Raw genomic sequence first — 26,398 nt, forward strand, 5'->3', positions numbered from 1 at the left:
CTAGGTAGAGAGAGAGAGAGAGAGAGAGAGTGAGAGAGACAGACAGACACACGCGCCTGTCTGACCACAGGTAGTACTCAGATTACCCTGCCTGTACTGGTCTCTGCTGCAGACTGTCTGCCCAGGTCGTGTGCAGCTCAGCCAGCCACAGACCTGGAATTTTTCAGGAGCAGGGGGAGCATGGAATTTGGACTTTCCTGAGCAACTGAAGTGGAGCGTGCAGCTCGCTGGCCCAGGAGAGCACCATGGATGGCGAACAAGGGGGCAGGAATGGCAGCAAGCTCCGGGGGCCAGGAGACTCTCCTGACATCAGGCTCCTTTCAAACCCATTGATAGGTGGTGAGTCATAGGGGCGCTGGAAGCAGGGTGCTGGGGAGGTTGGCTAACATGCTCAGGAGGGGAGAGAGAGGAGGACTGGGCAATTTCAGCGGCTCCATCCCGAGGTGTGTCCATGAGACAGTTACTGGACAGATGTCCACGGCTTGCTGGTATATGTCCTTTACACAGTTGTTTAAAAATGTGTCCCCCTCCATCTGCAGAATCCTACAGACAGTACAAATTCAACTGGCGCAGCTTATTCTCCAGTGAAAATTTCAGCTCCAAGGAATCATTCTTTGTGGGTCAAATGCATTACTTGTTAATTGGAGGTTTGAAAGTTTCTTAAAGATAGGAAAATTTTTAATGCTCAAACATTCCTTTCGTTGAAAGGTCTTGGGTATCTGGCATTTAGGTGGGGCTTGGTTTATAAATGAGGTTCAAACAGTAAGCACTGATTGATTCATTTTATAAAGAGACTTTGTTTTTCAACTTTGGAGAAGTGTTTTACAGGTGTGGTTCTCACCTGTCAGGTGGTGTCTTTTTGCTAACATACAGAGTCCCAGGCATACAGGCACTGTCACACTCTTGTGAGCATTCAGCAGGTGTCTGCTGGCTGAAAGGATTCTGACAAATGGTTTTAGGCATTTGTGGAGAGATTATTATATTCAGTGCCTTGGTAGGATGTCCACAACATCTATCGATCTGGGGGCAGTAAACAGGGACCCTAAAGTCAGCTAGAACTTACTAATCTACTGTACAGGTGCTGAAAGGGGGAAAATAGAAGAAATAACATATAAAACTCCTTTCCTCTGACTGAACAGACAAACTTGCTCATTCATTCATTTATTTACCCAATTTTTCTCATAAGATGAGCAGAGTTCTAAACGGTGGGTGGGATTTGGATCCACAAAGGCAGAACTAGATTAATTGGTAGGTATATTGAGCAAAGCAGAGTGGCACCAAAAATCACTTTTTACAAAGAATTTGATAAACATGTTTGTTTTCTTTTTTTTTTTTTGAGACAGAGTCTCACTCTGTTGCCTGGGCTAGAGTGCCGTGGCGTCAGCCTAGCTCACAGCAACCTCAAACTCCTGGGCTCAAGCGATCCTCCTGCCTCAGCCTCCCGAGTAGCTGGGAATACAGGCATGCACCACCATGCCCGGCTAATTTTTTCTATATATATATATATATATATATATGTATATATATATATATATATATGTTTTTAGCTGTCCGTATAATTTCTTTTCTATTTTTTTTTTTTTTAGTAGAGACGAGGTCTCGCTCTTGCTCAGGCTGGTCTCGAACTCCTGAGCTCAAACAGTCCGCCCGCCTCGGCCTCCCAGAGTGCTAGGATTACAGGCGCGAGCCACCATGCCTGGCGATAAACGTGTTTTTAAAGCAGCAAACCAATCATGGGAAAGAATTGGTAATTTGGCTGACTTTCACACAATGATTTTACAGCTCAATATTATGTTTTCTTTAGTTTCCACGTGGGAGAGAGGCACCATCCACTTTTCACTGTTCAGGGTTTCTAAAGGTCCTAATGCAACCCTGGTTGGGGCAGGATGAGTGGATGGAGGTGGGCAGGTGTTATACTCAAAGGTATGGTGCTTAGAAAGTGAACATGTTACAGCTGAAATCAGAGTATCTTAGGAAGTCTAGTGAGAACAAGTTTGGAGAGATAGAGTGGCTGATGAAGCTTTAAAAGCTAGGTGGAGGAGGCCGGGCGCGGTGGCTCATGCCTGTAATCCTAGCACTCTGAGAGGTCGAGGCGGGTGGATTGCTCAAGGTCAGGAGTTCGAGACCAGCCTCAGCAAGAGTGAGACCCCCGTCTCTACTAAAAATAGAAAGAAATTATCTGGCCAACTAAAATATATATATAGAAAAAATTAGCTGGGCATGGTGGCGCATGCCTGTAGTCCCAACTACTCGGGAGGCTGAGTGAGGCAGGAGGATTGCTTGAGCCCAGGAGTTTGAGGTTGCTGTGAGCTAGGCTGACGCCATGGCACTCACTCTAGCCCAGGCAACACAGCGAGACTCTGTCTCAAGGAAAAAAAAAAAAAAAGCTAGGTGGAGGAGTTTAGACTTCTTGGGGCAGGGAATTGGGAGCCATCAGTGGTTCCAGGGCAGAGATCTGGCAGTAAAGAAGGCTGTAAGTAAATTAATGTGGTAGCTACAGTCAGGATAGATTATGGTGGGATCTTGGGAGATTGTCGCACTAATCCACTGGCTCTTAAACTCTCATGTGCCTCAACATCACCTGGAGGGCTTGTTAAAATTCAGGTGATGCAGCTTCTGATGAAGTCGTAGGTCTGGGGTGGGGCCTAGGAATCGGAATTCATAACAAGTTCCCAGGTGATGCTGATGGGGACCGCATTTTGAGAACCACTGCACTGATCCAAACATAAAGCGTACATTTGGGTTGAAATTTGGAAATGACAGAGAAAGGGTGATAATTTCAAAGGACAGAAATCAAGCAAGCTGTGCTGCTTGATTGAATATTGGGCCTAAAGGAGAGAAGGCAGACAAAATTGTAAAGTTTTCAAGCCTAAATTAATGTCAGATAAGAGAGCTAGATAAAAGGAAGTTGGGAAGGGGAGTTGGCTTGGGAGCAGGGTGAGGAAGGGAGGAGGTGGAGTTCTGTTTTGGACATAAAAGTGCCAATGACAATGCCCAGTAGACAGCATGATGACATGGGGCTGAGGCTTGGAAACAATTACAGGTTAGGAGTCAGAGACTTCAGGACATTCTACAGAGGGGCTGTGGCTGAAACCCTTGGAAAGGAGAAACTGTCTGATGGCTAAGAGCTGAGAGCCCAGGGTGGAGCCCTGGGATAGGCCTCTAGTCCAGGAAGTAGGACCAATGAGTTAGACCAAGAAAGAGGGACTGTGGATGTTGTCATCACACAGGGACTAAGGGAAGAGAAGTTTTCAAATAAGTGGAAGTCACAAGGGTATATGCCTGGACACCTCTGCTCTCTTACCTCCTTCTCTGAATCTCACTAGCAAACTCCTATTCACCTTCCATACCCAGCTGGGACACTGCTCCATGAAGTCCTCCTAGGCTTTCTCCCTCTCCCTTACCCAAGTGGAGTTGAGTTATTCTTTCTCTGCTTTGCACCAGTCCTGTCCCTTGGGCAAAACCTCAGTTATAGCTGGTTGCATTTGTTTACGCTTCTGAAATCTTGACCTTCACAAAGTGTGGAATGTGGAACACGCAGAATGCTGTTTCCAAATGGCCATGCCAAGAAACTCAGCTGAGGTGAAACATGTCCCATGCACAAGGCCAGGTCGGAGGGACTAAATTGCCCAGGTATGGATAATTTCGGGGAACTTTGCTCCTCCCACCTCCACCTGCAGGCTTTTCTCTGCCTCTGGAGGAGGGAGGACAGTATAAGAAGCTGGGCGACTCTTTATAGAGACTTGTTTAATCGTTGACTCTCCTGTCCCAGGAGCAGGAAAAAAATGTCTTTTTTTTCCCCCTGAAAGTATCTTGCTATGAGTTGAATCCTGTCCTCTCAAAAGATGTATTGAAGTCCTAACCTCCTGTACCTCAGAATGTGACCATAAATTATTTGGAAATAGGATCATTGTGGATGTAATTAGTTAAGATGAGGTCATTACTGGAGTAGGAGGGACTTCAATCCAACATGACTAGTGTCTTTATAAGAAAAGGAGAGGAGACACACAGGGCGAATGCTGTGTGACGACACAGATAGAGATTGGAGTGAAGCATCTATACGAGCAAAGGAACAAGGAGGATGGATGCCTCCTGCCAGAAACTGGGAGAAACAAGGAAGGATTCTTTCCTAGAGCCTTGGGAGTGAACATGGCCCTGCTGATAACTTGATTTCAGACTTTTACCCTCTAGAACTATGAGACAATATATTTCTGTTATTTTAAGCCACCCAGTTTGTGATACTTTGTTACGGCATCCCTAGGAAACTAATTCATGCTTGCTCATAGAAACTTTGGAAATTACATTGAAGGATAAACTAACTACCCATAATCCCACCAAGCAAGGAACCACTGTTCCCATTTTTAGTGTCTACCCTTCAAGGTTTTGCCTGCAGACTCACACTTGTACAGATATTTCTGTCCTCACAACATTGAGCCCACATTGTAGAGTATTCACATTTAAACAGAAGACAGGCAAGAACAGATATTGAAAGGAAATGATTTTATTCTCTTATGGTGGATTTTGAGCTATTGGGGTACTTTAGCAGGGTTGAGTTTTCTGGAGGAAACCTGCCTGTTCAGGGAAAATGGGTGATAATGTGAGGTCCCTTTAGAGAAGTCAGCTCCATATTGAGAGAGAGGGGAGGGGAGGCTGGATGGGTGATGGAAGTGGAGAAAGAACTGCAGTGGACGGGCCTGATTTGCCCAAGAGTTGCCTCAATGGGCCTTTCTGTTTGCCTATTTCTGACTGGGAGCCTCTGTTTCTGTTACTCCTCTTTTTGTTTGTCCCGGAATGAAATCAAGGTCCACTATAATTGTAAACACAGCACCCAGATCCTCTCCAGTGTTGGTGCATGCCACTGAATCCACCCTTACGTCCTAAAGACTGAAGGCAAATGTTCCTGTCCCCTCAGAACAACCCAACTTCTCTTTTCTCTCTTTGACTTTGCAAAATGTTTCCCAGGATGGATAGACTTATGCTATTGCCTAGCATTCACTAAGGCTCCCAGAACTTTGTTAATAGCTCCTTTCAGAATGTACCAATTAGTGCATTTTAAATCTCTTCTGAAATAATGGAAATTTAAAAAATTGTTCCAGAAGTTGCAATAAAAATGAAATGGCAGCCTCTCTAATGTGCTGCAGGTATGAGAAAGGCACAATTTCTTAAAAAGCTAAGTTTAATGGCACTAATTGGAGGACTTGTAGAGTGATTTTCTTACAAGAGCTCCCTGCCCCATTTTAACTGTGGGCTACATTACTGGATGTGACCTCATTTGGCATCTATTTTTTTGGCAGCAAAACCAATAGACCGTGGCTGAACAAGTGTTGGGAAAGAATCCTTAATATATGCTAAGGACTTGGATAATGTTTTATACACAGATAATGACCCTTGAGTTTCAAAGACTTTGGTGGGGTCAGTGGAAAAGGGTATTGTGACCTTGATTCTACCCTTCATCTATCAGATAGTCTTCTGTGACCATCGTCCATGTTCTGATAGGAAAACATGTCCCCTTTCCTGCTTATTTTCTGTTCTCTCCAGCTTTCAGTTAATAGGAAGACAGGTGCTTTTGGGTTTAATTGAACATGTGTTGTATATAGCTCATTGCCTCCTTGGGATGTGGGCTCTGGAAAACCATAGAGAAGCATTTCCCAGGTCCTCCAAAGCAGACCTCTATTTGGGTCCTACAAGGTGCATGTCTTCAGTGTTTTCCTGAGCTAAGAGAGTATGTGTGAACTAATGCCCATTGCAAATTAACAGTGCTTGCTAGCTGTGTATATATGTGTGTCTGTGTGTGTTTGTGTGTGTGTGTATGATGGCTGTCTAGAAAGTATCCAGCCATTGTTAATATAACGAGAATAGTTACATGGCTGTACATATTCAATATATATACAATCCATGCTTTCTAAATTTTAGAAAAATGTTAACCTATTATCGCTATTGGAAGTTTTTACATAACCACTCAATTGTTCTGAGACTTGCTGAGGCTAAAGTCCTTGTACAAATTTGAGATGGATTTTGGTTTTACAAGGACCCATGTTTTTCTTCTGGGCAGGAGGCATACTGTGACAGGCTTAACAAACCCTAGACTGAAGTGACTTCAGGTTAGAAGGGGAAACCTCATACATTGCTGATGGGACTGTAAAGTGGTGCAGCCACTTTGGAAAATAATCTCAAAAGACTGTTATATCATACAGCAATTCCACTTTTAGGTGTATATACAAGAGAAATGTGCACATGAATGTTTGTAGCAGCATTATTAGTAATAGCCAAGAAGTGGAAACAACACAAATTTCCATCAGCTGATGAATGAATAAATAAAATGCCTATCTACACAATGGACATTATTTGTCCAAAAAAGAGATGAAGCACTGATGTGTGCTACAACATCGATGAGGTTTGAAACATTATGCTAAATTAAAGAAGCCATTCACAAACCACCATATATTGTGTAGTTCCATTTATATGAAATGTCCAGAGTAGGCAAATCTATAGAGACAGAAAGTAGATCTGTGGTTGCCAGGGGGTGTGGGAAGTAGAAATGTAGAGTGAATGCTAATGGGCATGGGGTTTCTTTTTGGGGTGATGAAAATGTTCTAAAACTGATTGTGATAGTGGTTGCACAACTCTGTGAATATACTGAAAACCATTGAATTGTTCACTTTAAATGGGTGAGTTACATGGTATGTGAATTGTATCTCAATGTAGCTGTTTGCTAGCTAGCTAGATACAGATATGCATTGTTAGACCCTTACTATGTATACCAGGACAACACTCTGTACTTGTCAAAGACACAGGCTGTCTCTGCTACATTCTGCAGAGGTGCAAAACCTTAGGTAGCCTTTGTTACTCTCTTGGAGAAGTACCTAATTCTTTATTTGCCCCAAGTAGAAGGAGTAATGGTTCCATGATGAATGAGTAGAAAGTAAACCCCATTTTCTCTATACCTGTTAATATAATTGCATCATTTTTATGAAATCTGAGCAAAGTTAAAATTTAGAGCCCAATTTACCTGCCTGGACTGTTTAGGCTGTCAACTCTAATAATCTTAGGTAGCTTTAAGAAAGCTTGAGGAATGTGGCAGCTATTTTTTAGCAGCTGAGCACTTAGAAGGAAAAATGGATTAATCGTCACACATATGGCAATCCATTAGGGCACATTTGCAAATCTGTGTAAAACTGGTTTTCAAAACCTTTCTAGAGTTTTGGCTCTTGGTTCTCACTGGAGATTTTGTGTGAATGGTATTTTGTATTCTCAGCACCAACAGGATGGAATTAGCTGTCCTTTTAATTCTAATTTGGAGATCAGTCTTTCCATATCTGCAGTCTGGATTTTAGACTCCAAGCCCTAGAAGCAGCACTGTTATTTCTGAGAGAATTAGGAACCTCAGGGAATGCTGTGAGGACAATGAGTATCTATTGAGCATAACGTTTTAGAGGTAGCAAAAGCCATTTCACTTAAGGTGCCTTGTCTTAATCACCTCAGCGACCCCAGAAGGAAAGCATTGCATGGGCAGTTTGTAGGCGGGCTCATTCAGCTTTCTTTTATATTCTCAATGCTCAGTGAATCCATCTGGAAGGATGGCAGTTTGCTCACTGGGACAGACTTTCCAGGGCATTGATGGCTCCAGGTGGCAGGCAGGCGTCAGCCAACACATGTTAAGTACAAAGCGCTCTTGCCTCTTCATGGCCTTTCAGTCAGTTTACAAGGTAACCCTGGTTCTCCAGCTCTTCTCAGCTTTTAGGAGCTATTAGCTCCCATGTAAGACATAACTGGTATCAGACCATGCTACCTTGTTTGTTTGTAGTGTGTTTACAGAAGCAGAGAGAGCTGGAGCTGAAGCGAGCTTGGACAAGCCTCCTCTGACTTCCTGCGTCTGTTTGTTCTGGAAATCAGATGCAGCTCAAGATGAGAAAAAATCAGGTCTATGCTTCATTTAGTTACATCAATTATAAAGAGAGAGGAAAGCACTTAATGTGTTGGGATTGAGTTTGCATGCTTCTTTCCTGAGAATTTGTATTCCTTGTATATGATTGTGGAATACATTTGCTATTTTGAATAGCAATGGTTATGGGGTGTAATAAAGACTCTTTGTTTAGTGTTAGGGCAGGATAATAACAGTACCTAATATGTATTGAGCCATGGTTAAGTTCAGGTTGAGAATCCCTTGTCCAAAATGCTTGGGACGAGAAGTGTTTCAGATTTTTTTTCAGATTTTAGAGCATTTGCATATACTACCTAATGACTTATCGTGGAGAGAGAATCCAAGTATACAAAATATATTTGTTTCACATACACCTTATACATATAGCCTAAATAGTTTTGTGCATGAAACAAAGTTTTGACTGTGTTTTGACTGTCACCTGTCACATGAGGTCAGGTGTGGAATTTGGTACTTGTAGTGTCATGTTGGTGCTAAAAAGTTTCAGATTTTTGAGCATTTCAGATTTTGGATGTTTAGATCAAGGATACTCAACCTATATAATGCTATCCTCACCTTACAGAGAAGGAAACAGGCTCAGGGCCTTTCCAGGGGCCCACAGTTCAGAAGAGATCAAAGGGGTCTGAATTCAGAGTTTTTTCCTAACCACACCGGCATGATGGCTTCAAAGGTAAATAATGTCCCTGTTTCAAGGTCAGACAGAACTCTGATTTGCACTTAATATCAGAACAGCAGGTAATGTATAAATAGGTATGGTTCTGTTTAGATTTGATTTCAAACCTAATGGAGTATGTAATTACATGATTACCGCTATTAGTATATGGCACTGTTTGCTGAGATGCCAAAGTTTGTATTTCATGCAGGAAACTAGACTGGCAACCACAGCTTAACACACTAATGCTGGTAATTAGTGAAGCTCTCCCTCAACTAAATGGGGCCATTTGCTTTTGAAACCAGTGTGTAAATAGAAGTACAGTAATCTATCTGTCATCCTCATTCTACCTCTTTTGTTCTCAGTTTGAGTACTGGCCATAGTTATTTCATGAGCTATCCAGACATTTCAAATAAACTGTGCACAAGAAACGTCAACAGAAGGGGGAGGTGCTGAAGCCCTGATCGGAAATTTGGTTGAATGACTCCAATGTCTCCATCCAGGACCTGTTAGGCTCTTACTGATGGGCTGGGATGAGCCTTGGGGTCTAAGTGCATTCACAGGATGTAACCCATTCCTTCCTTTCCCTATAGATGTTGTGTCTGATTGGTCTCCTGTGCATGAAGCTGCAGTCCACGGACGTCTGCTCTCTCTGAGGAACCTCATCAGCCAGGTAGCTTTTTGAAAATAATGGTAAATGTTAAGCACATCCTATTGTTACACCACACTGAGAAAAAAATCATAGACTGATAATAAGATATAAATTTCTTCTTCAGCAAAATGAATTGAATCACATCCTATGTAACCATTTCTTTCTTTGGAGGCTGGTATAATAATATCAGAGTCTAGTACATAGGCACATAGTACTTATTACATTAAATATCTGTTGAATGAATAACTGGCAAGTAGTGCATTCAAGTTGCCTTCATTTCATTCAATAGACTGTTCTTGAAAATTATGTAAAACAGTGGTCCTCAACTGGGGCAATTTTGCCCTTCAGGGGATATTTGACAATGTCTAGGGCCATTTTTGGTTGTCATATTGTGGAAGGAGGGAGGGTGATAATGGCATCTAGTGGGTAGAGACCAAGGATGCTGCTAAACATCCTACAGTGCACAGGACAGTCCACATCTAAAATTATCCAGCCCAAAATATCAGCAGTGTTGAGGTTGAAAACCCCTGATGTAAAATAAATGCTTGAAAATGTCTTTTTAAATATGTAGTCTCATAATTTCAAAGACATTTTCAGTTCTATTAAATCCCTGGTTGACAGTGGCTCTGAACAGCTTGATTTTAGTTTCTGTGTTCCTCAGGTGTAATTTCAAGTACACATTGATTTGAGTTTTGCTGGTTTGAAATTATTTGGAACCCAAGCAAAGACATGAGTGTGATGTGCACTGTCTAGGGGATGGACACGCTTGAAGCTCTGATCTGGGGGGGGTGCGGGGGAGGGGGGCAAGGGTAATATAAGTAACCTAAACTTTTGTACTCCCATAATATGCTGAAAAAAAAATTATAAAAAAGAAAGCATTTTAAATCACCATTCAAAGTCCTAATAAAGTTTTTGTTCAGAAAGTTCTATTCTCTCAAAAGACTAGAGATCTTTTAAATTAGAGGGTCCCATCCCTTTCTGTACCATGGATTCCTTTGGCATTCTGACAAAGTCTACTCTTCTCAGAGTAATGTTTTAAATGTATAAAATGCAATATAAAAGAAACATCAAAATATGCAAACAAATGTGTGACATAATAGTATATGGACTCCTTAATTAATTCATTGAATAAGAAGATGTAGTGGTGATTCTAATAACTACCATAATTTCTAAGTAGGATGAGCATATATTTTGAGATATTCTAGATATCTGCAACAATTGTAATGCAATAAAAAAAATCTGTGATTTCTATAGGTGATAGTCCTATACACTGCTATTACTACTGTGGCTTGTTGTCTACATTCATAACTGAAGGACATGCTAAATTTCAGGTATAGGTTAGTGAAAATAGATGTGCTTTTAAAAAATCCAATTAATAACCCTTCCTATAATAAAATAGTTTCTAAAGAAAAATTTCATACTACCCTAAACCACTATCTTAAGCTGGTTTTGGTAGCAGCAATTATAAATAGATTATAACACATAACTTTAGCTAAAAGAAGTTAGGCTGCTTCTCAGATAAAATAAAAAATGTTTCCTATTTTGATAGGATGAAAAATGATCATTGCAGCTTTATATATCACTGGTTAAATTGGACAAATATTCATTAATATTCAGTATTTACATGTTCACTGAACATCAGCTAGCACCATGTCTTTATTCAAGCTCTGTCACATTATTTGCATGTCTTCTCAGAACCTCAATTTCTGTGTTCATAAAATGATCATTCTAATACCTATCTGTATCAGTCCACCCCAAAACTCAGTAACAGACCACCCCAAAACTCAGTGGCATGATACAATAACCATTGTCTCTTGCTAATGAGTGTTTGGGTCAATTGATGTATGCTGGGCTTGGCTGGGCTTGCTCCAAGCTGTGAGTTGGATGAAGCTCTGCTGCACATCTCTTTCCTCCTTGGACCACTGGCACCTGAGGAATTTTCTTCTCATAGCAAAAGGCTCCAGCAGGACGAGCCCAATCATGCAGGAATACATCCAATCTTGGCTTATGTCACCTCTACTAACATCCCATTGGTTGAAGCAAGTCACATGACCATCTCCAAAGTCAAGGATCAAGAAAATACATTTTGTCAACTGAGATTAGGTGACAATTGATAATAGAAAAATTAAAGATAATCCATTCAAAAAATATTCTTTTTTTACTAAGAACCCACTGCGGACTGGATGCTATGTGAAATAATGAGTTAAAAATTACCTTATAAAATAATAAAAAAGATGCATTCAAGGTTATTAATAAATGCTTCCCTTGCTTCAAAGACTTAGCAACAATTAAAATGATTTTTATGAAAAAAAATTACCTTATGATATTGTATGACTCAGACTTGTCAATAATTTAGATAAATCACCACAGTTCATTTAAGGTAGAACTATACCTTGATGATGAACTGTAAGTTCCTAAATTTTCAGAAAGAACCTCTTTGTAATGTGCATATTAACAACTTTTTTTTTGTGCTGTGAATAATTTTTGTTGCATTTCATTTACCTAGATTTATGTATAAATACCTAAATGCTGGTTTAAAAATGGCAGTCATGGCTGGAGAAGTACATTTATAATAACAGAATACCTAATAAATAATTCCTTCAAAGGGCAGTTTTCTTTCATCTCACAATCTGTTGCACAGAGAAAAACGCAGTTAACATTTGCTGTGAATTCCTTGTATATTCTTGCAGTGTGAGTGGAGGACATTGGACAAATATAGAGCATTGAGAGGGGAAAAAAGATTTGAAATCTTTGAAGGAATGCCTCCAATAAAATAATAATGTCAATGATAAAATATTTAATAAAATAGCAGATGCCACATTGTAAAGTCCATGGGTGGTACTTGTGAAGGAGTAACTCAAACTCTTCATGAGCCAGGGGGTCAGTAAACATTTATTGAGCGTTCATTGGGTACAAATGTGATTTCAAGCTGTGAAGGGTGGGAGGCTACAGTCTCTTCCCTCCCTTCAAACAGCAGAGCTGGGATGGCAACACACTGAAGGGCATTGGAGGCTCGTTTACAAGGTGATTATGGTGAGTCTCTCAGAACCTCTTCCCAGGCCCACTAAAAAAAGGCTCTGGATTGGAGCTCCTGTGTACTCAGGTGTATGCCTAGAATGACTGGATATCTCAAAACACGTGAGCTTGCCATCAGAAGGTAAAAGTCAAAAGGACAAAATGATTAGGGGCCTGACTCATAAGTGCTCACAAAAGTAGAAGAATGTGTGTCCAGAGTGATGGTGAGTGAGGCAATTTATTGGAATGATTCTAGACGACTCTTCTAGGGAGAAAGGGTCCAGTATATTACTGAGTCATTAATTAAACTGACCATGCTCTTAATTGACATGCCTCCAGAAAAAGAACTTCTATTGTACCCAGTTTCCCCATTAAGGGTAATGTGTTCCAGGAGTGAGGGGGTTGGGGGTGTTGTGGAGCCTCTCCTGGAGCCCTTTTGGTGTTCTGCTTGGATTGGGCTCATGATCCTTCTCCTGGAGAACATATTTTCCCAGAGGTTGATGGACCCCAAGACCAGCCTTTCAGATATTTTCTTGCTTCTCCGGACCCAAAGTTTCTAGAGTGGGAATGTAATTGCCCCTCTACCTTGGGACTTTCTTTGTCTGTCTATGGAGGGTCACCCAATACTTTGGCCCTATATTAGTCATCTCTTGCTGTGTAACAAATCAGCTCACAGTGTCTGTGAGTCAGGAATTTAGACACAATTTTGCTGGGTCAGGGACTCTGGTGAGTCTGTAATTAAGGTGTGGGCCAGAGCTGCAGTCATCTTTAGGCTTGACTAAGAGTGGACCCGCATGCAGGCTCATTTAGGTGTCTGTTGGCAAGATTCAATTTCTCCTGGACTGTTGACTGAAGGCTTCAGTTCCTGGCTGGCTGTTAGGCAAAGGCCACCATCAGTCTCTTGTCATGGATCTCATCAGGGTAGGTAAGCCAACAAGTGAGAGGGCAAGAGAGAGAGAACAAGATGAAAGTATTTTGTAACCTAGTCATGGAAGTAACTTCCTGTCACATTTGCATGTTTTCTTCATTAGAAGCAAATCTCTGGGTCCAGCTCTCCCTCAAGGGGAGGGGTTACATAAGGTTTCAATGTCAGAGATAGGAATTATGGGGAGTTCACAGGTCAGAGACATGCAAGCCAGGCAAGTTAAAGCTCATTTTATTTTTTCTCTCATCATTCTTAGTTGCATATTTGTCACTACCAATAAGTGCTAGGCAAAGCTCTATGTCAAAGTGGGCACACTGGGCTGGGTGGAGTTGGAAGGCATCTTCTTTTGAATTGTACACAATAGTTGGTTGGGGGAACCTCTATAGTTCTGGAGGTGCTATGGCCCCATGGTCACTGCTCACTTGCTTTGCTGTACTCACCAATTTGGAACCTTTACTTATGGGTCATGCTTCCTGTGGTTGTCTTTTGCCCAAGTTGTGTGTCAGGGCCTGTCTTCCAACCACTTGTGTCTGATACCCTCACGTGATGTTTGCTTTATGTGACAGTCACACTCCTCTTGTTCCATTGACAAAGCTACTTTTTAAAAGTGTGATGACTATGTGACAAAATACAGTATTTTCTTCTCTCAATTGCACATTCAAGTTTTAGGTATGAATAGTATAGGAAGAAATGATATAAGCTTTCTTTTTGATCAAGAACAGAGTTGGCAAATTTTTTTTCTGTAAAGGACCAGATAATAAATATTTTGGGCTTTGCAAACCATACAGTCTCTGTTGCAACTCACAACTCTGCCGTTGTAGCATAAAAGCCATATGTAAATGAATGGGCATGGCTGTGTTCTGATAAAACTTTGTTTACAGATTCTGAAATTTGAATTTCATATAATTGTCGTATGTCAGAAAAAATATTCTTTTGATTTCTTTCCAACCATTTAAAATGGAAAAACCATTCTTAACTACTGTGCTATACAAAAATAGGTTGTGGGCTGGATTTAGCTCATGGGCTGTAGTTTGCTGATCCCCTTGTCAAAACTGAGACAGAACTAGGAAGGCCAATGGAAAAGATTAAATGTCAGGAAAAGAGTTTTATTTTCTTTTGAGAAAAAAAATTGGGTATAACTGCTATTTTTACTATACACATTGTCAAATCCTGTGTATTACTAAATACTTATATTTTTTAAAGAACAATTTTATTAGTTGGCAGATACATTTTCATTTCCTAAAGTAATAAAGTACATTTAGGCTTCCTAAAAGGTAAACGTAGTATCTTTCCATTCCCTTGGAGTTTCAAAATTTCCATGTAATTGTCCCACAGGAAAGATCCACTTATTGATTTGGTAAGATTTAACAATTGTTTGTTAAAGTTAGTAATTTGGGCCAGGCTAACTTTTAAAAAAATTTAATTGAGAAAAAATCATAAACAAACATTTAACAAAAGAACTTAAACACACATGTATAATTTAACAAATAGTGATCATGATAACGTTGCCATGTGACTGCCCTTCAGGTCATGAATTGGAAAGATGGCACATCACTGGCGCCTCCAAAGCACCACCTCCCACCCCACCCCACTGTGCCAGAGCACAATCCTGTCTCTCTTCCATGGAAGTAACCACGATCTGGACTTCCTTGTTTTTCTTGAAAGTTTTACTTTCTGTGTATGTATTCTGAAACAATATAGGTTAGTTTTGCCTAATTTTGAACTTTATATTGATGTAGTAGCCATTCAACATGTATTATTATGGATCTTGCTTCTTTTGCTCAACATTATTTTGCAAGCATCATCCTTGTAGTTGTTCAGTGTAACGTTCCACTGAATGATTATATAAAAATTTATTAATTTAGTCAACTGTTGATGGGCATTTGTGTTGTTTGCAGTCTTTGGCTGTCATGACCAATGGTGCTGTGAATATTCTTGTATATTTATCTAGGTGTATCTATCTTGAGTGCATATACCTAAGAGTCACAATGCTGGGACGTAGGCATGTATATTGTCAACTCTAATAGATACTGCCAAACTGTTTGCGTGAGTGGTCGTACCATTTTGCTCACCAGCAATGTGTGACAGTTCTTTTTCTTTTTTATATCACTGTCAACACCTTAGTGATCTGTCTGACATTGAGCCAGTTAACTTTTAGAAGAATTGTCATAGTGCTGGAATTGTGGCTGCAAACCAATCCCAAGGCCCTGTGGCTCTGTACCCCTTACTATGCCCATTTCCCCTCCTTCAGGGGTGGCCTGTGAACCTCGTCACAGCAGATCATGTTTCCCCACTCCATGAAGCCTGTCTTGGAGGTCATCTCTCTTGTGCAAACATTTTATTAAAGCATGGAGCTAAGGTAAGTGAAGCTCAAATAATATCTTAGAAAGCAAACATAAGAAATGACTGTTTGTATTCCTTCTGAATAATTTCCAGCACTTTTGATTAGTCTGATTTGAAATACGAAGAGGGTTGTTTTGTTCAAGAGTAATATGTCCATCAAACTCGTTTGCTTTAGTGATAGATGAAATACTGGATTTTTAGCCAGGAAGTCATGCTTACAGTCTATATCATTTTCTTTATCACACACTACTAATGAATAGCTCTTAGACTTCTGCTTTCATTGCTATGGTTGGAAGGTCGTGAAATATTGTGGAAAGCACACAATTTTTGGCTGGAATGGCTAGGATGTCTGGAGAGACAGAATATTTCTATGTGGTCCCTCATCCTTTAGCAGGCAGCCGGGACTTGTTCACATGGTAGCAGGGATTGCAAGAGCAGCAAAAGAGGGAAAGCTCCCTGCTTGTATGCATCACATTTGTTACTGTCCCATTGGCCAAAGGAAGTAACATGGGCACACCAGATTCAAGGATTGGAAAAATAATCTCCATCTTGTGATGGGAGCAATTGCAGAGCCACACTGCAAAGGGATATGCATACTGGGATAGAAAGAATCTGTGGCCATTTTTGCAAACTACCACAGTGTATTAAGTATTCATGCTAAGGGGGCTGTTGAGAGTACATGGAAGTGTTCCTAACCCATCTATTTCTGATGGGGAGAGAGGGAGACAAAAGAGGCTGCCTACAGGAAATGGTGTCTAAGCAGCAACCTAAAAGACCTGCTGGTGTTAGACAGCTGTATGGTGGGTTGGAGGAAATTATGAGCTTCCCACTGCTGAGAACAACAAATGCATATTCCTAGAAGTGAAAGTGAGCAAATCGTTGTGACTTCAAGGTCATTCTTTATGGAAGGAGAGTAGAATGAGTGAGAGGGTTCAGAACACAAGCAACCTTATTGTCTATTTCAAGAAAATGGACTTTGTCCTAAGATCAGTAAAGAGCCAGAAGTGAGCGCATCATCAGATTTATATTTGGGTTAAAGAAATTTTTTTAAAAGTTGGAAACAGGGCCAGGGCCAAATTGAAGCAAGAGAGGGCACCTAGGGTGAAAACTTTAAAGAGGTGCTCACTCTCAGGATCTTGCAGCATTTGTGTGACCCTGAGAGTAAGCATCTCTTTAAATTTTGCACCCTGGGTGTCTTTGTGCCTCGCTTTAGTCCTGGCTTTGCTTGGAAGTAGAGTGTGAGAATGAATTCATTGTCTGCACAATGTCATTGCTTAACAGATTCACCAAAGAATTATTTAGTGATATAGAAGAATGAGTCTGCATTGGCTTTGCTACTTATTATTCAATTATAATCCTAGCACTGTGAGTTAGACATTAACTTGTAAATTTCTGACTTCCAACCTTAGAAAATTGAGCTCCAAATATTATAGTTTTATGGCCCTATAGGACATTAACCAATTTTGTATCTATTAGCAAAGATATTTCAGCAGTCCATTGAATATTTAAACTCTCCTTTGAGCCAGCCTTACCATCTTATGATTCCCTCATTAATAAATGAATTGAATAAAATCTCTGGCATGTGTTAACTCTATATTTGTATGAAAGTCATGTTTTTAATTAAAAAAATTATACTTTGATAATTTTAGAAGATTGCTCTTGTGGCTGTGAGGAAGCTGAGTTGGTGTGGGATGAGTCTAGGAAGTAAGTTAAAATAAGGAGATTAGTTTGTAAGCTGTTGAAATTATCCTGACTAGTTTCAAAGTTCAAGTTCCTGGGGAAGGCATGGAGGAGATGGAACATTCAGTATGTCCTTGTATTCACCACCTCATTCAGTTTTCACAACAACCTTGTGGAATTTGGTATTTTTCTCTCCGTTTTATAGCTGTGTAATTTAAGGCTCAGAGAAGTTAAGTAACATCTTGAAAGTGGTTGACCCTACAGTTGAACCCCAAACACCCCCCTGCCTGTCTTCATCCTGGAGCTTTTTTCCCCAGGTGAATGGCATGACAACAGACTGGCACACTCCCTTGTTTAACGCCTGTGTCAGCGGCAGCCAGGACTGTGTGAATGTGCTTCTGCAGCATGGAGCCACCCCCCACTCTGAGAGTGATCTGGCATCCCCCATCCATGAAGCTGCTAAGAGAGGTAAATATGTTCAGAATTTAAGTTTTCCACCCACTCCTTCAAGGGACTTCTTACTGTTGAAAGAAAGAGGGAAGAAGAGGAGTCATATTTTAGACCAGTAGTTCTCAAAGTGGGGTCCTAGGACTAGAAGCATCGACAGGACCTCTACTGCAAATGCAGATTCTTGGGCCCTGCTCCAGCCCCATTGAATCAGTAACCCTGAGGGTGGGGCCCAGTTGTCTGTGTTTTGTTTAACAAGCCCTCCAGCTGATTCTGATGCACAGTAAGTTTGAGAGCCTCCCTTCTAGAACATTTGGAATGTTGTTCATCACTACATTTCCTGGAACAGGGGCCTGGCACATAGCAAACTATCCATCAGTATTTGTAGAATATATTGTTATACCCATGACCTTATACAAATGAAGTTATTTTATAAAACAAATTACATTATTCTATTTAGGGGCTTTAAAGAATATTGTCTCAGTGCCACGTAGGTTTGCCAAGGGAAACAAACTTCCAGTGTTTGGAACTCTAAAGATGCTTTATACAGTTTGGGATAATTCTTCTTGTAAAGCCAGTTTTCTTGATATTCTTAACTCTGAGACAAAAAAATAAAATTGCAAGTTTTGCTTTTCTTTGATGTTTATCACCATCATCATAATGGCCATACCTTGCTCAAGGGGGTTCTATTAATATTTCCCCAGTGGTTTTCACAGATTGATTTTCCATTTGACTGGACCAACCCATATTATAATTATCTCCCAAAGCATTGATATTTATTTATTGAGAACATACCATATTAACTCATCAAATTCACTGGATGCATAGAATTAAAATGGTGTATCAAGAGAAGCATAAAGGAGCAATGTCGAAGTATAACATTCTGGACCAAGGAAGAGGGATTCAGCTTTCTACTAGTTTGCCAGACTGGGCCCTGTTCATGTTGGATTTGGCAGCTGCTTCTGAGCCTTCCCTGTGCCCACTGTGGCCTGTTTCTCCCAGTCCTGCCTTTGGTGAGGCTGTAACTTTCCTTCCCTGTCCTGTGGCACACACTGTGCTCTTTCTTCTTCAGGGCCACCTTCAGGCCCTGTTCCTCCATAACTCTCCCCAACTCTCACTTCAGTTTCTGTATTCAGACTAACTACAAAGCCACAAACAATTGAAAAAGGTGAGTGCTTGCTGGTTTCTTACTGTGGCTAGTAAACTCAAGTGGGGTTTCACCCATCGTTGCAGATCATATCTTGTAGTCAACCCATTAACTGATGGCAGTGTTTAAAATCATTCCTGATACTAAGTAAAGGAAATAGCTTTTGGTCCCTTGCATGAGTTTCTGGCAAATTTAAACAAGCAAAAAATGGGGGTGGTGCTGTTTCCCTAGCTCAGGGAACTTGTGCTGTAACTATTGTTCTCCTGCTTTTGGCTGCAGGCCATGTGGAGTGTGTCGAGTCCCTTATAGCTCATGGGAGCAACATTGACCATAACATCAGCCACCTGGGCACTCCGCTCTATTTGGCTTGTGAAAACCAGCAGATAGCCTGTGCCAAAATGCTTCTGGAGTCAGGTAAAACAGAAAGCAAACCAAAGCAAAGAAATAAAATGAAAAGTGAATTAAATGTATTTTAAAGATCTTCCTGTTGTAGCAGAGGAATGCGTGTGGGCAATGGTGTTGGACAAGATCAGAGTTCATACTGATGCTGTTCCCATGAGGAATTATTTCACACTGTTTGAACTTCAGTTCTCTCACTTGTAATGAGGGTGATGATGATGATGATGATGATGATGATGATGATACCTCCTCCCAGGTGGTCCTCAGTGATGATTAGTTTTGCCTGCCTTCCCTCTGCCTCCCTCCCTCTGGCCAATCATGTTATTAGGCCCTGCATAACTTGCAAAGCTGCTGGATCAGGGTTGAATCTTATATTTGGGACCTTCTTCACCAGTTCTCTTTAATTTAGAAATTGAACTTGACTCATTTTTAGCCCATTGTAAATATTGTACTATGCTTGAAAAGGCCTATGTACCATTATTCCTTTTTACCTCCCTGTTCTTGTTCAGACCCCATTTCAACACCTGGAACACCATTTCATTACCTCTTTAATTACCTGAGTTCTATTTATTCTTTAAGAATTCAGTAATATCTCCTGCTACTGAATATTGTCATAATCCTTATTGCCTTCTACTCATTTGGCAGCCATTGCTATGAATTAAGAGATTCATTCTTCACCCCCTCAGTCAATCTCTCTCTCCCCCCACCACCACCACCCTAGATAGATTTTAAGCTCCTAGCCAGGAAAGGGCCATGTTTGACATTGTCAAGAACAATACAAGACCAACTCAGTTAACATTTGTTGACTGGACACAGATTCTCATTTTACTAGAGGGACAGCAGCCCAGGCAGAGCCACATGTCCCCACATATCACAGTGAGAGCCAGGATCTGGGCTGGGGTGGGGATTTGTTAAGAGTGTAGGGATGGAATTGGATGGGGATGGTCCCAGAAACCCACCTTACTACTGAAGAGGAGAACTTTCCAACCTTCCCCGTGATCTTGGGATTGACAACCCGAATCTAGGAGATGCCCCTGTAAGCTGGTTGCTTTTCACAGTCCAAATCACACAGTCTCAAGTCCCAGGTTTTCAATCCCATAGTGGCTGCTCAGCTTGTGAACTTGGTCTGCTTGGTGTGGACAGGATGTCACCATCCAGCCTCACTCTTGGGCTATACTGACTAATATTTAGGCTCCATTAATAATGAATGTGTAGCCATCATGTCACTAGTTTTCTTGTATGCATCAGGCTTATGTATAGTGCTCAAAGGCAAGTTTTTAATTTAATACGCTATATGGCTCATGCCGTACATTCAGTCACATTGCCAAATGGGGTTTCCCCCATATCATGAAATGGAATCACACACCACCTCCTGTTTTCTCAGAATTGCCATGCTTGCTACGGGAGCCCCTTTGTGAGGGAATTTTGAGGCTCAGTGCCTTGAGAAAGGGGGATGGTTGGCCTCTGCGCCTTGGCTGACTCTCTTTTGTTCTTGTGACTACTTAGGAGCAAGTGTGAACCAAGGCAGAGGTCTGGATTCTCCTCTTCATGCAGTGGCCAAGACGTGCAGTGGGGAGCTGGCCGGCCTGCTCATGGACTTTGGAGCAGACACCCAGGCCAAGAATGCCGAAGGCAAATGTCCTGTGGAGCTGGTGCCTCAGGAGAGCCCCCTGGCCCAGCTCTTCTTGCAGAGAGAAGGTGCTTCTCCTTTGCCCGAACCTAAGCCCTAGTCATAGAGACTCCTTCCGGCTCTAGTGGGAGGCAGGTACTTACCGAGTTCTCACTTCCAGTCCTATAAGAGATGATTCTCTGCCATCACCAAATCGCGGGAAGTTGAGATAATTTAGCATTCGGTGAGGTACAGTCCTAATTATGTATTATAGTAGATAACCATCCTGCTGTTTGGCATGTTGGGGACAGGCTGTTTGGGATGATCTAATATTCGCATATGGAGTAAGCCAGTTTTTAAAAAGTTAATACATTGTTTCAAAATTTTAATACTAAAATGATCTAAAACATGCTTTAGAATGATTCAGCAGAGGACTCCTTGGGGTTATATCATGCCCGAGGATATCTTACTGCTCTGCAGATGGGCCAAACTACTGGACATTTGGTTTCTGGGCTTAAAATGCAGCTAGGATATTTCTTTGATAAATCACACCAATCCAGAGACATTTATAATACTATTGTAAGTTAGCCAATGAAAAGTCTACACTCCTGCACAAATAAGAACTGACACTCCTTACCCAAACAACTGAACATCATGCTGGAGTGGTGTGTATGGGAGTAGGGGTACTTCCCTGGGCTTTGGGGTCCGGGACGGACGGGGCTGAAGAGCAAAGACCCCTCAGGCTGGGGAGACACCTGATGGCAATCGTAATTGCCCTAGAGGCAATTGGGCAGCCAGCTGAGTCCCTACTTCCTGACGGGAGTGTGGACTGTTGTCAGGTTTTAGGGGTTGTGGGACTTTGAAGTAGGCCTTCCTGCCAGAAGGTTTCTGATGTCACCTAATCTGGTTACTTTTTCCCATACGCTGAGAAGTAGGGCTGACTCTGGGCAGAACTGTCAAGTGGGCCCAGCAATCCATCTTCCTCCTCCTCCCACTACCCCAGGGTCCTTGCAGCCAAGCCCCTGCCTGGGGCATGCCAGACATGGCCTGCACTCTTGAGCACTAGCTGGTCAGGCAAAGAAAGATTAACCCCAGGCACAAGAAACAGTCCGGTAGAGACCCCTTTATGTTAACCAATGGGATAATCACTGGACAATTTTACTTGCATTTTAATGATTTCTTGTTTTCAAAAAAGTCTATGTATATATACAGGGCCGAGTTCTTCATCAGGCATAGATGGAACAGTGCCTCGGGGCCCACGGAAATGTCTTAATTTCTTTTACATTCAGAACGAAAAACAAAACTCAACTTGGATTATATTCATGTTTATATCAACACAGTTGTAAAATACAATTTTTAATATTTTTTATTGGGAAAGGGATCCACAAAGGCAAAAGTGCCTCAGATCCCCCTAAAGTCATAATGTAGGGTGTATATATCCACTTCAGAACATGGGTGGGTTTCACCCAACACCAATCATCTGCTTCTGTTCACCTGTTTCTCTCTACCTGGGGGAGGGAATTCATTAAATTACCGTCCTCTTTTAATGCTGCGGCGACAGGAGAATGTTAGGTAAAACCCAAACATGTTCTGAGCTGAGCTTTACATAGGTGTTAGGAAAGGTGGGCTTTTCCCTTCTTTGTAGGGACGGAGAAAGGATTTCAAGACTATTACCGCCCAACCCGGCTTGATAAACATCTAACACAGTGTTTCCTCATGGCACATAGTGAAAACTCAAAATGACTCAGCCTAGCACGGCGGCAGCCCTGGCGTCACTCCCCTCCCCCACGACTGAGCTTTGGCCTTGTGAAAGCATCGTGGGTGTTGCTGGGGGAAAAAAAGAAATCAAGGCCCAAAGGAATATGCCAATTCATTAATATGCAATTAGCTGATTTTATTATTGAGCAAAGCCAAGCCCGTGAATGTTTGCAGGTGCCAGCAAGCGACTACAAAGCTGTAGTGGGGTTCCAGCTCTGTTTTTCTGGAATTAAAGCTACAGTTGTTGTACATTGTCCTGTTTGCAGTAAACAGCAGCTATTCTGTTGCCATCAGTAGTTACACTGAGCTTGCTCTGACATCCTGCTTTTCATAATTCTCTATCGGGCTTGCTCTGAGGTCTTATTCTTCATAATGCTTTATCAGTACCTCCTACGGTTGCCCCTGACAGTGTATCTAGCACAGATGATTAGTCACATCCTTCAACATTCCTTAGTGAGGTTAGATTAAGTTCAGTTTCCCCCCAGTGTACTTTTTGCAGTTCATTAATCTATGCTTTGAGTACACTGGACATAATCTGGGAGATGCCTTACTCCTACAGGGCCCTTCTGTTAGGGCCTGATTGAAAATATTGCATGTATTTATTTTATTGTATTTGTATCTATTTCCACCTCTCCATGTTCTCTATCACCTGAGAGTTACATAATTCGGGTTATCCTGTTGCATGTGGCGATGCCATAGGAAGTAGAGGCCCCAGTATCCTTTCTGTTGTGTTCTTAACCCCCTGGCTGCACAATCCAATGACCTGGGGCACATGCCTTTAAAAAAACCCAGAAGTTCAGGCTTTACCCAACAATAATCAAAGTAACCTCTTTGGGGTGGGGCCCAGCATTATGTAGTTTAATGTGTCCCCACCCCAGGGGACCCTGAAGTGCAGCCTGGATTGAGGGCCTCTGCTTTATGGAATTCTTGAGGGTATACGGTTTTGCTTTCCCTTTTTTTTTTTTTTCAGTAACCAAAATAGAATTCCCATTACAATCTGGCACAGGGAGAGTGGTTGGAAAATCATTCCCCATCCTTTTACCCTATGACAGTGTTTCTCAACCCCAGCATTATTGACATACTGGGCCAGTTCGGGAGTGTCCTGTGTAATGTAAGGTGTCAAGCAGCATGCCTGTCCTCTCCCATGAGATGCGTGTCACCCTCCCCCCAACTTGTGACAACCCCAAAATGTCTCCAGACATTGCCAAATGTGCCCTGGGGGCAAAATATCTCCTCCTACTTCTGCCCCCACCTCACCTTCCCCCAGTTGAGAACCACCGTCCTGAAAGGTAAATTCTTGGTTGTTCCCCATGCAAGACTTGTGCTAGATCATGTTTCACCTCTGAGCTGAAGCATTGGGATAGCTCTGAATACAGAGTATAAAAACAAACATGCCTTAAAATAAAATACACTGATGACTCATTACATTTGAAGACCTTAAAATTGCTCAAATTATAAAATAAAAGTGTTTGCATCTGGAAATATGCCTTTATTTTGTAGGGTAAAAGACAAGAACACCATTCAACATGAATGTTATTTTCATTATTGGAATTTTTGTGTAGCTGTGTAATTCCCAAGTTAGCTTTCTGAAGCCTTCATTAGTGACGCTAAGCTTTAAATTTCTTTCACCCTGTTCTAAATTAAAACCTAACAAGCTCATTTCAATTAGATGCCAGAAAAGAGGGAAAATGACCTAAAAATGCCTCCTACAAAAAAACCAGAAAATGGTCTTAAACAGTACCATATTATTTCCTTATAACAATGTGATATCTTGTATGCTTAAAAAAAAAAAAGGAGAAGCAGTCTTCTATCAGTGACACCAATGTGTGCTTTGTCTTGTGATCTTTCTCCAGGGCCCCCTTCTTTGTTGCAGTTATGCCGCCTTCGAATTCGGAAGTGCTTTGGAATCCGGCAGCATCATAAGATAACTGGACTCGTTCTCCCGGAGGATCTGAAACAGTTTCTCCTACATCTTTAAATGTACCAAGGGAATGGATTCACAAACAACAGGAAAACATTACTGAGTGTTGTGGCCACTGGAATTTTCAAATAAAATTGGGTTTACAGAGTTTGGCTAGTTTTTTTTCATTTAGATTTTTATTTTTAATAGAAGCTCACTGGGTACTTTTGTATTATTAATTAGAAGGCATGAAGACTTTTTTGCTCCCTGCTGGGAAGAGAGTGTCTAAAATAACAACTATTGTTTTGAACATCTACCCCATGCCAAACACTAAACAAGGAATGCTTTATGCATCATCTAATTTAGCCCTCACACCAACCCTACCCAGTACAGTAGCTACTAGTCCAATGGTTCTCAACCAGGGGCAGTTTTGCCACCCAGGGATGTTCAACAATACCTGGAAACATTTTGATCATCATAACTGACTGGCATCTAGTGGGTGGAGGCCAGGGCTTCTGTACAACATCCTACAACGCACAGGACAGCCCCTCACAAAAAGAATTATCCAGTCCAAAATGTAGTGTAGTGCCCAGGTTGAGAAACCATGCCCTGGCCTCATGTGGCTATTTAAAAAATGTAAATTAATTAAAGTTAGATAAAATTAAAAATCCAGTTCCTCAGTGTAATTAGCCGCATTTCCTCAGCACCACTGGCCACATTTCAGGAGTTAAATAACCACAAACAGCTGTAAACAGTAGTGGCTACTGTATTGGACAGTGCAGGTATAGATCACTGCAGAAAGTTCCATTGCTCTATCCTTGAGGAGATTTTTATTGGACATTGCTCTTTAGAGCCTTGATGAATGGATTTTAACTGCCTTTCAGTTTCAGATTTACAGGAAACCTGTGATGTAATTTCGCACGATGGCTGTAGTTTCAGTTACCTCTCTGAGGGATGTATGGGGCTCCATTGCATCAATAGAAAGAAAACATTGTAACTACTTAAGTCAAATCCTTACCTGTAAGATGACACCTGGCCTAGATGATCTCTAAATATATTTCCAATATATTTTTTTCTGTAACTGGAAATTGAATTTGCAATATGAAAAAGACTCCAGACTATTTTTCTAAAAATGCCCAACCAGTTTCCCAGCAGATGGCGCTGTTGCCACATAGTCACTTCAGTGAAACTGGTGTTCCTCATAAATGAGCCATCATAAAATGCTTTACAACATAGGCTCTGGAAATTTCCATTCAAGAATGAAAACTTTGTAGTGATAGATTCCACTGACACCAGGTTTCCTTCTTCTCTTCCAATATACCCAATAATTCAAATGTGACTGTACAGAACCTCACCTCCTGTTCTTTTTTTTTTAGTTCTTAATCTGATCATGTTTACATTTACTGCTTAGAATTTGGACAGCTAATGAACATCAGCATCCTGCCACTTGCTAATTCATTTAATTCATTTACTTAGGAAATACTTAGTGAGTGCCGGTATCTGTGCCAGGCTCATTCTAGGCACCAGGGTGGCAATAGTGGACAGGATAGGCAGATATTTCACTTCCTGGATCTTACACTCTAGTCTGAGAATCATTTGCTAAGGGATGAGGAGATGTAGGCATTTTGCTGGTTTTCTTTTTGAAAACACCAGTTTAAAGAAATGGCATGACAGATCTTTGCTTATGTTAATCTTCCTTCAGTCAAATCCACTGAGTTTCACCTAGGACTGTAACAATTACTAGAACAGCATTTTTCTTCTTAAATATTCCAGGCAATTAATCAATACGAAAATCTACATAATAGATGGTCATCCTGCAAATGGGAAAAATACCACCACCACCTCCCATTGCAATTTAGGAAAATTTCAAAGTACCTCACTTAGCAATGCTCAGAAGATTGTATTTAAATAGGGAGTCTATTTTTATGAGTC

The 26,398-nt window shown here is 41.2% G+C and overlaps 1 protein-coding gene across 1 annotated transcript; it reads left to right on the plus strand.

Moving 5' to 3' along the window:
• ASB9 (ankyrin repeat and SOCS box containing 9) lies at positions 1–24,675 on the plus strand. Its single transcript, XM_045538086.1, has 7 exons — positions 1–339; positions 9,185–9,264; positions 15,435–15,542; positions 17,524–17,674; positions 19,080–19,214; positions 20,706–20,897; positions 24,420–24,675. The coding sequence occupies exons 1-7, from the start codon at positions 246–248 to the stop codon at positions 24,542–24,544; spliced, it is 885 nt and encodes a 294-aa protein (XP_045394042.1). The 5' UTR covers positions 1–245; the 3' UTR covers positions 24,545–24,675.
• The last annotated feature ends 1,723 nt before the right edge of the window (positions 24,676–26,398 follow it).

Source organism: Lemur catta, chromosome X (genome assembly GCF_020740605.2).
Source record: "Lemur catta isolate mLemCat1 chromosome X, mLemCat1.pri, whole genome shotgun sequence".
NCBI classification, from domain to species: domain Eukaryota; kingdom Metazoa; phylum Chordata; class Mammalia; order Primates; family Lemuridae; genus Lemur; species Lemur catta.

Coding starts and splice junctions, on each gene's coding strand:
- ASB9 (XM_045538086.1), top strand. CDS start 246: ATGGATGGCGAACAAGGGGGCAGGAATGGCAGCAAGCTCCGGGGGCCA. Junction 17,675..19,079: donor CCATGAAGCTGCTAAGAGAG/GTAAATATGTTC, acceptor TTTTGGCTGCAG/GCCATGTGGAGTGTGTCGAG. Junction 20,898..24,419: donor GCTCTTCTTGCAGAGAGAAG/GTGCTTCTCCTT, acceptor ATCTTTCTCCAG/GGCCCCCTTCTTTGTTGCAG.